The sequence below is a fragment of the Odocoileus virginianus genome, chromosome 34 (assembly GCF_023699985.2).
Source record: "Odocoileus virginianus isolate 20LAN1187 ecotype Illinois chromosome 34, Ovbor_1.2, whole genome shotgun sequence".
Classification (NCBI taxonomy): Eukaryota; Metazoa; Chordata; class Mammalia; order Artiodactyla; family Cervidae; genus Odocoileus; species Odocoileus virginianus.
Genome location: NC_069707.1, coordinates 15844028 through 15854385, shown reverse-complemented (window position 1 = coordinate 15854385; position 10358 = coordinate 15844028). Strand labels below are relative to the sequence as shown.

The window sequence follows — 10358 nt, the reverse complement described above, 5'->3', positions numbered from 1 at the left end:
GCCCTAAACCTTATAAGAAACTCATTCATTTATAACTCTTCCTGGCTGTATAGATTGGTCATAACTTTCCTTCCTAACCAACCTAGACAGCGTATTTAAAAACAGAGACATTACTTTGTCAACAAAGGTCCATCTAGTCAAGGCTATGGTTTTTCCAGTGGTCATGTATGGATGTGAGAACTGGACTATAAAGAATGCTGAGCGCAGAAGAATTGATGCTTTTGAACTGTGGTGTTGAAGAAGACTCTTGAGGGTCCCTTGGACTGCAAGGAGATCCAACCAATCCATCCTAAAGCTCAGTCCTGGGTGTTCATTGGGAGGACTGACGTTGAAGCTGAAACTCCAGTACTTTGGCCACCTGATGCGAAGAGCTGACTCATTTGAAAAGACCCTAATGCTGGAAAAGATTGTGGGCAGGAGGAGAAGGGGACGACGGAGGATGGGATGGTTGGATGGTATCACTGACTCGATGGACATGGGTTTGGGCGGACTCCAGGAGCTGGTGATGGACAGGGAGGCCTGGCGTGCTGCGGTTCATGGGGTCGCAAAGAGTCGGACACGACTGAGCGACTGAACTGAACTGAACTGGCTATATAACGACTGAGCGACTGAACTGAACTGAACTGGCTATATAAAGTTTTAAAAGTAGTCTCAGCAGTTATTTTCCTAGCTAAAAAGAGGTTGTTTGGCAATGGTATTGAGAGAGGAAAGGTGGCCAGCAGAGAATACTACAATGCCAGAAATGGAAGACAAGGAACCAGCAGGGACTCACAAAGATTTGCGTCCCCAGTCTCTTGCCCAAGAGACAGCGAGTCTTCTGCCCTTTAGATATAAAGATACCTTCATGCTCTGCCTATGAAGAAACAAGACACGATGTAAGAGGAGAAAAACTGGTCTGGAGAGTATTTTTCAGGCGCGGGATTGCCTCCTGGCACAAACATCGCCTAGTCAATTTTCTCACAAACCCAGGGAGAAAGCGGCCTGAACAGGGATGGGTGTTTGGAGCGGTGGGGTGGGGCCAGGAGGGGAGGAGACAGGTCCCCGCCCTCCCAGGAGGCGGGAGGGAGAGGAAAAACCTTGGCCAGGGACCTGAGGCTCCGTCCCTTCCCTCGTCGCCTGCCCCCTCCCTCGGCGGTCGCCAGTCCCCACCAGCGCTGGCCAAGGCCGCGGGCGGCGGTGGGTTTCCTGCGCTTCGGGACGGCGGGAGAAGAGCAATCCGTGTGTCCCGGGGGACAGAACACGGTCATCCGCGCAGAGGACCATCCCTGGCAGCAGACCCTCGCCAGTCCTCCTGGTGTCCACACCCCGGCGCCCGCGTCGTCTGCGCGCCCACATTCGCTCCGCCGCGCGCAGCTCCCACGCCCCTGGCTGCTGCCTGCCGGGCGCCGGATCCGCCTCCCCGGTTGGACCGAGAGGGTCGTCGGCGGCGTCTTTAAGGCTGGGTCCCCGCCCCTGCCTCCTCCCCGCTCTCCCCCGCCCGTGCTCCTCCAGACCTCCCCGGAGCGGGCGGCGGCGAGGAGCAGGTGCCGGCGAAGCCCTCGCATGCCGCTGCCCGGCCCGAGGTGGTAGCGGCGCCTGGCGCTCCGCCTGTCCTCCTCCGGGCCGCACTCCGGCTCCTACGCGCGCGGGGACATGTCGGTGGCGACGGGCAGCAGCGAGGCGGCCGGCGGGGCCGGGGGCGGCGGCGCGCGGGTTTTCTTCCAGAGTCCCCGGGGCGGCGCCGGTGGCAGCCCGGGCTCGAGCAGCGGCTCGGGCTCCTCCCGGGAGGACTCGGCGCCCGTGGCCACCGCGGCTGCCGCCGGGCACGTTCAGCAGCAGCAGCAGCAGCAACAGCGGCGCCACCAGCAGGGAAAAGTGACGGTAAAATACGACCGCAAGGAGCTTCGGAAACGGCTCGTGCTAGAGGAGTGGATCGTGGAGCAGCTGGGACAGCTGTATGGCTGCGAGGTACCTGGGCGCGGGGCCGGGAGAGTCGGGGTGGGGGCCCTCGCGCACCAGGTTGTGCCAACACAGGAATTCTCCAGGGCTCCGACTCCCAGCTGCGCGCCGCCCTGGTTCCTGGGGACCCGGGGCTGGGAGCGAGACGCGGCGCGTTCTCTCCCCAGGGTGCCCTCTGGTGCCAGGGCGCATCCTGCTTGGGTTCGGCTACCGGGTGTCCGGAGAGCTGGGGGGCCCCATGATGGTCGTGGGGAGGGTCGGGTCTTGCTCAGCGCACTGCCTTTCTCCCAACCCTGGGCTCTCCTCGGCTTCGGCTGCAGCTTCCCAAAGTGGGGCTCGGAGAGGCTCACCCAGCTGCGCGCAAGAACAGGACTCCCTGCTCTGGGGATCCTGGCAACCCCGAGTTTTGTGGAGAGGGAGCAGGGAAGAGACGGAAAGCCGCTTCGCCGAGAGGAGAGGTTCTGGGGATCCCAGAGGCCCCCTGCGTTCTTGAAATAACATCACAAAACCATAAGCTGAACGCGTTCCCTGTTCCAGCCAGCCCCGACGCGTGTCCCCACGATTTGTCCTTGCCTTACCAAAGCTGCACGCGTTGGGCTTTGTTGAAGCAGGTCTCTTTCTTTCTGCCCAGTTTGAGTTACTCGCGTTGATGGACGTAGAATGAGAGCCTTGGGCAACCTGGAAGGGCGCTGGGTGGAGGAAGGGAGCCTGCGGGTGAGCTGGGAATTCCCCAGCTCCCCCTCCGCCGCGACATTTACTTCCCACAGGTCAGGGGCTAAGCCTGTAGCAAGTCTGCCGCGTAAGGAGAAACGGTTGGTGTGTTTTTGGAGAAATATTAAGAAGAAACTGTAACAAAACTGTGGTTACCGAAAAATGACCGAAGCTAAAATACTCAGGAGAGTCTTTTTAATGGCAGTAGTTGTAAATGAAGTATTCTACTTCTCTTAAGGGAGTGGAGTTTGGAAAGGGTGGAAGGATGAAGAGGGTTAATAATTAAGGATATGGCTTCTGAGTTAAAGCTGGGTTTGCTTTCATCCGGCTGTTACCCTCTTCAGCAGAAATGAAAGCCAGATGAACCCACTGGCTTTTCCTCTGGTTTGGATTTCACACATTTTATGGCCTATTGTGAATACATATTTTCCTTAATATTCTCATCGCGCGAGGAAACAGCATTCTCATTACGGACTCCTGATGAATGATTATGATATAATGAAGCTTGACTATATGACTAATGGGCTTGTAAAAATATATTGTTCCTCCAGCCCAGCTCTTATAAAAGCATTTTAATTGCGTAAATAAAAACTGGCCCAAAACGAAAGTGTTTATGGTGTTTTTTAAGTAGGAAGTTGGCAAAACTCTTTAAAGAAACAATATATTTGATTTCAATGGGGTTACTGTGGGGGTGGATGGAAGACTCAGTCTTGCCTATGTAGAATCCAGTTAGTTTTCATTTATTTCATACTAGTCTTTATGCTCCATTTTGGGTTTAGAGAAGATTTGGGTTAATAGAGAAACTACTGTTGAAATTAACTATGCTTTAGTAATGCTCCTTTTATGGCAGACCAATTACATGTAGCTTGGGAAAGAGTTCCAGCCTCTTAGCAAGGTTGGTAAATCATGTATTTTCAAAAATCTTCAGAGTAACTGGTAAAAAAAAATGGAAGATTGAATGCTCATTGTATTAAATATGTAGATTAGGTACCTATTTTAAAGGGTAAATATGACCTTGCAGCTTTTCCTTGTGCTTCTCATATTGCAGACCTCCACATATAGCAAACAGCTAAAGATCTGAGAGGTTTTGTGGTAAAATGACACAAGATGCTATATGCTGCTAGCTTGTTATTAAAATGTGTCAGGTATTTCTAAATTCGAGTTGCTTGTTCTGTCATGTTAGGTTGAAGAGCTATAAGTCATGTTGGCAATTTATAAATACTATGCTGATGCTACACCTTCACTGAATAATAAAAGGCCTGTGGACTAATAAGTAGCCATATAAAGGACTGTCTTCTTCCATCTCTTTCTCCACTAGTAGGGCTCTATTTTTAGCTTCAGCTCTCTGGTCTGGTAGCCTTTCCTTGCTGATAGTTTCAAGTATTTCAGCCTCTGGTGTGTAAATTGAGAAGGACCTAGCTGGTTTGTAGCTCTGACTCTCCTGAATATGAAGGTTAGGAAATGTCCAAATGGTGTGTGTGGAATTGACATGGAAAGCCAACTTGCCAGACTTCAGCTCAGCCAGAGGCTTGAGCTGTCTGCCAGGTTGGGTGCATTCTAGATGAACACATATGTAATTTCAGAAAAACTTGCATCAGGAAGGTCAGCAGTTAGGTGACCTGTCCTTTTCAGAATAGGAAATAGTGGTCTTTTAGAGTGCCATAAAGTGTGATATTTTAAATTAGAAAGAAGTCGGGGGTGGGGAAGAAATACACAGAATAACTTCCTGGCTGTGGTTTTATCTAGAAGTTTGCAGTGGCCAATCAGTTTTGTATAGAGAATAACACAAAGAGAATTTATGGGTGCTTGTATTAGGTCCCAGGTGTTGTTCTAGGCCCTTTGTGTACACTGATTCATTAGTCTTTACAACAACCCATATGGACAGGGTGCTGTTATCCTCTCTGTTTTATAGACGAGGAAACTGGGAGACGCAGCAGAAGTAAGAGGCCTTCCCAAGCTCCATAGCCGCTGGATGGTACTGGGTGGATGGCATGGACTCTGAGTCCATGTTCTAACCCCCAAGCCTGCTTCTAACTCTGCAGGGTCCTGTGTAGGAGAACAGATGGAGGCCTCACAGCATGTGTCTGAATATTTAAAAGTCATGAATCATGCTATTGAGTGTTTCTTTAAAATGTGATTCCTCCTACCTTGACAACTGTATCTTCATAATGACCCAGAAAGCAGGGTTTGAACCATGAATTCCCAGATCTCCCAGAGCTCAGAACTGATCAAAAGAACCTTTCCCTGGCCCAGGGCCTGCTTCCTTTGGCTCTTCACCTGTGATACCATCCTACCTGGTGAAGGGCATTGTATCCACTTGCCCGTCCAGTCTGTCCACACCCTCTGCCATCCCCTAACCATGCCTCTGGCTTCAACCAAGGACCTGGAAGGACCTGGTTCATGCCTTGGAAGTGTCTGCGTATTTGATCAGGGGATGCTGGGGACTTGAAGTGTAGCCTAAAACCAGATAGAGGCTTACCGGTCCTGGATGGATAAATTCACCTGGTACTCTGCAGGAAAATGCCTGTGGCAGGAGTGGCCCAGGGCTGTGACCCCTCTTACACAGTCTAAGCATAGTATCGTTAAACAGCACAGCCTTTTGGATATAAACATAAACATCTTTATAGATTATAAAATGGTTATAGTTATTTTCCATTTCGTCTACTTGTACAGGTAGTTACATTTTCACCTAGGAATTTGATTATCCTGGAACTGCGAGGTTAACTCTATATCAACATGTAAGGATTTCTGTTTTAAGACATTTTCATATCTCTCCCGAACCCTGATGGTTTTAAAGAGCATTTGATATCTGGCATAATGTCTACTTTGACAAATATTGCAAGAGGACTTACTGGATAAGTCATGTCAATTTTTTTCATCTTGCTCAGGATCAAGATAACATCAGTACTTCCAGTTTTGCAATTTGATTTGCTTTGGAAATAAAAGCCTGTTGTTAATCTCGGATTACTGAAACCCTCGCAGCAGCCTAGGCGTAAACAGACTTGGACACGGAGGGCATCCCCTGGTGATCCTGACTGTCCATTCAGAAGGACTTTCCTTTTCCAGCATCAGTCTGCATTTTTTAAAAATTTATTTATTTTTTTAATTGAAGGATAATGGCTTTACAGAATTTTGTTGTTTTCTGTCAAACCTCAACATGATGTCTGCATTTTAAAAAGTGGTTTCTGGCACATTACACTTTTTCACCTTCCCTTTCTCCCTACCATCTTCATTCTGTAAATCAGTGGTTCTCAAAATATTGTGACTGTGGCCCTTGAAAGAAATTCCCTTGCTTCCTGATACCTACACTGACACATGGACGGATGCAGAGATTCACAAAGACCAGTTAATGTTACCATGTACGCAAAAGAAAAATCACCAAGTTAATATAAAATGCATGCATGTATGCATGCCAAGTCGCTTCCGTTGTGTCTGACTCTTTGCGACCCCATGGACTGTAGCCTGCCAGGCTCCTCTGTCCATGGGATTCTCCAAGCAAGAGTACGAGACTGGGTTGCCGTGTCCTCTTCTGGGGGATCTACCTGACCTAGGAATCAAACCCACGTCTCTTAAGTCTCCTGCATTGGCAGGCAGGTTCTTTACCACTAGCACCATCTGGGAAGCCCCTATAAAATATGACTTTATTAATATTTAAATACAATATTCTGTTCTATTTAATTTACCAGAATTGCTGGCTCTGATCCTCTAAATTGATTTCATCACACATTTAAAAAAAGTACTGCTCCAGAAAGGGAAACACTTAAACATATTTAAGAGACAGAGCTAAAATTAATAAGTACTTTCTGTATCAGGTATGGTTCATGTAATCCTAGTAACAACCTTTGATAGTCCCATTTTGTGGATGTGGAAACTGAGGCTCAGAGAGGTCTACAAGCTGCCTGAGGCCCCTCAGCTGGAACACAGGAGAGCAGGGCTGTGTCCAGAAAGCCAGACGTCACCCTCCCCACTGCTTCCTGAGATGGGACAGTACCTGGCACTCTCTGTGAACCCCCGTAGGTTGCCTGCTCCCGGATGCAGCTGTGGTAACTTCTGGGTTGACTGATGTTGCATGCAGAGGGACACGGGTGTCTGTGGGTTTGTTCCTGGATCAGGCCTCTTCTTTTCAGTTCAGATCCGTCCTTTGTTCTCAACTCCCACTCTACAACATCAAGTTAGCTTGCTTTGCTGGAAGGTAGAAACTGCTGTCTAGATGGTTTGCAGATAATGTGGTGAATCCCCATTTATGTAGCTATTTGAGAATGAATTGGCTTTTCAACAAAACTGCTTAACATGGATACCAAGGAGGAAGGGGGGATGGGATGAATTGGGAGTTTGGGATTGACAAATATACCCTACTATGAAGTGGGTTGCCATTCCCTTCTCCCGGAGATCTTCCTGACCCAAGGCTCAAACCCGGGTCTCCCATGTTGCAGGCAGATTCTTTCTTGTGTGAGCTACCAGGGAAGCCCCTAACGTACAAAATAGACAGCTAATGAGAACCTACTGTATAGCATGGGGAACTCTACTCACAGGGAACGATAGCTGTGTGATCACCTAAGTGGGAAGGAAATCCAAGGACACGGGATGTATGTATCCATGTGCCTGGTTTCCCTTTGCTGTGCAGTGGAAACACACAGCGTTGTAATGCAACTATACTCCAATTAAAAAAAAACTGCTTAAAGAAAACACCATAAACTCAATCTGTAAAATATTATGGGCTAAATTAAACATGTTTAAAAGTCTGTGAACAAAAGAATTCGAAATTGCCAAAGGCTGAAAAGAAAACTGTGCTTAACAAGTTCCCTTTGTAACAATGGTTGGGGAAATCTGACGTGGAGGCAGTGGTTAAGAGAGTAAATGCTTTGAAGTGAGGTGAACCTAAAAGCTACATTGGCCCCCGCATTGAGTAGTGCTGAGATGAGGCAACTTCCTTATTAACTTCGCTGAGCCCCACTTTCCCCTGCTTTTAAGGGAATCATCCTGGCCCCTTGGTGGGGTCGTTAGAAGTTCTGAATGGGTCAGACCACGGAGCTGGAACTTAGTCGGTGTAGTGTGAACCACGCATGCATGCATGCTCGGTCAGTTAGTTGTGTCCGACTCTCTGCGACCCCATGGATTGTAGCCCACCAGGCTCCTCTGGCCATGGGATTTTCCAGGCAAGAATACTGGGGTGGGTTGCCATTTCCTCTTCCAGGGGATCTTCCCGCTGCATCTCCTGCATTGGCAGACAAATTCTTTACCACTGAGCCTCCTGGGAAGCCCCAGCTGGAACCATAACCAGCCACTAACTGTTGATCATTCTCTATGATACAGGAGGGCAGGAGTGGGGAAGAAAACGGAGTATTCATATCTAGTTAGTGGTAGAGTTTGGAGATGTATATGGGGTCACAGGTGTTGATGTGTCTTTGAACTTGAACATGAGCAAATATCATCCCCCCCCCCTTTTTTCCTAGCACCTTCCTTATTTTGGAAGTCCTTGTGAATTTTCATTTATGTGGAGAGAAGTTGCTATTGTTCAGTCACTAAGTTGTGTTTGAGTCTTTGCGACCCCATGGACTGCAGCATGCCAGGATCCTCTGTCCTCCACTATCTCTCTTGAGTTTGCTCAAATTCATGTCCATTAAGTTGGTGATGCTACCTAGCCATCTTATCCTCTGCCACCCCAATCTCCTTTTGCCTTCAGTCTTCCCCAGCATTGGGGCATCAACAGTTTGAAGGCAGAGTTGATTTTAATTTTCTTCGTCTGTGTCCCTAGTGGGGCTCAGTTCTTCAACCACTAAGCATTAGCATGAATGAATGAAAAAGGATCAACCTTCAGAAAACTTTTGAGAAGTCATTGTTTTAGTCCTGGGTTATTTAGCGATGCTCCTTTATCATACTTCTGGCTATGGAAAAATACTAATTTAGGGTTTTGTTAAACAGCCATCCATATCAAGCTCTTGCATCTTTACTGTTTGATTTCCACATTTTTGGATATATACCTACCTTCATTGACTTATTTGTTTGAAATAGGAACTTTAAGACAGTAGCTGCAGCTGATTGATTTTTAAGCTTAGATTGAGAGAATTCATCTGAAAATTGAACTTCTTCCTCCACTGTCCTGTTCACTCTTTTCCTTTGCTTCTACTCTGCCACTCACCACACTAACCTACCTGCCCTTCTCATCTCTGGCAACTGTTTGCTTCCAGTATCTTCTGTTTTTCTCCCACCATTGAAACAACTTGGCTTCCTAGGGTACCCTTGCTCACCTCAGAGCTGTCCTCTCTTTCTAGATGGAGGGAGCAGTGAAGTCTGTTTCATTTTCCTTATGGTCTGCACACCATGTGCATAATTGCATTTTGTAGTCTACTTTCCTATCCCTTGTCTCCTGCACTTGGCTATTTCACACCTTCACCTGGCTTTGCAAGGTACCTTTCTTGTTACCTGAACTGCCCCTCACAGCCTCCCATGTTCAAGCCAGGCCAACTGCCCTCCCAAGCAGGCTCTTAATTTCTCTCCTATCTGGGCTGCTTTTTCAGCCTCCCCTTTTCACCCCAGCACACACACAAGTTGCAGTGTTTCTTTTTGTTACCAACAACCCCCTACCACAAAAATGCTTTCCTTTTTCAATCCTGTACTTCCTTTGATTGTGGCCCTATCTTCTCCTTCCCTTACTATTTTTCCAGATCTTTCTCCTCCATGACGCCACTGTTCATCCATTACAATCTGATGTCGGCTTCTGCCACGGTTTCCCTGAGGATCTCCTTGCTTCTCAATCCAGTGGGTTTGTTTGGGTCTCTATTTCATTGACCTTCTGAGGCCTTTGGTGCCCTTCTGCATTTCCCTGGGAAGCCCTTTGCTGTAAGCAGATCTCTCCTGGGTCTCATCCTAATCATTAATGACTCTTCCCGCCTCCTCTCTGCATTTTCTTCCTCTGCCTTCCTCTTCAGTGATGTCACACGAGGTCTGTCTTTGGGTCCCTACTCTATTCCCTCTATTTTTCTTCCCACTGCTACATCCTCTTTCTGGGTGATATGAATATTCCTGTGGCTTCAGTCACTGTTCACACACTGACAACTCTTCAATCTCCATTTTTAGCCCTGATCTGTTTTCGGAGTACCAGACATATTCAGATGCCTGGTGGGAGCCTCATCTTCAGCTGCTCTGAAGCTGTTTCTTGTCATCCTCTGCAAACCTGCCCGCTTCCTCGGTTCCCTTGGTGGATGGTGGGCATGCTGTCTGCAGGTGTCCCAGCCAAAATTACACTGGCTCCCTTCTCTGACCTCTCCCTGCGGGTCACACCCAGCAGTCAGGAGACCTTGTTGATGCCTGCTCCTTCGAGCCCTGGAATCTGCGTGGCTTCTCACTGCCACCACTTTAGTCCAGCACCTTAGAACGTCTCACCTGTATTATGGCATGAGACACTTGGGTCTCTTGCCGCTCAAATTCCTGGTACTACGAGTAGTAGTACTACTACAATCCTTTGCCTAGTGCTGCTGCTAGTAGAAGGCATTGCTGCTTCTGCTACTCAGATAGCTCTCGGTCAAGGGCCAGGTGATGTATACATTTTATCGCCAGCAGCCGATCCTGGCAGTGGCTTTATGGGGTGGCAAGTATTACTTCATTGCTTCGCATTATAGAGGAAGCAACTGAGGCCAGAGAAGCTGCTCCTTGTCCCTGTCCAAGGTCACGGTGAGCAGAGTCACATGGCCTCCATGCTGCCCTTGCTC

General features: G+C 48.3%; 1 protein-coding gene across 1 annotated transcript in view; it reads left to right on the top strand.

Moving 5' to 3' along the window:
- Positions 1–1055: 1055 nt before the first annotated feature.
- Positions 1056–10358, top strand: part of PPP1R14C (protein phosphatase 1 regulatory inhibitor subunit 14C) — a 79966-nt gene continuing 70663 nt past the window's right edge. The window contains exon 1 of the mRNA XM_070461403.1: positions 1056–1947. Coding sequence (XP_070317504.1) covers positions 1633–1947 — 315 coding nt within the window. The 5' untranslated portion in view covers positions 1056–1632. The remainder of the gene's footprint in view (positions 1948–10358) is intronic.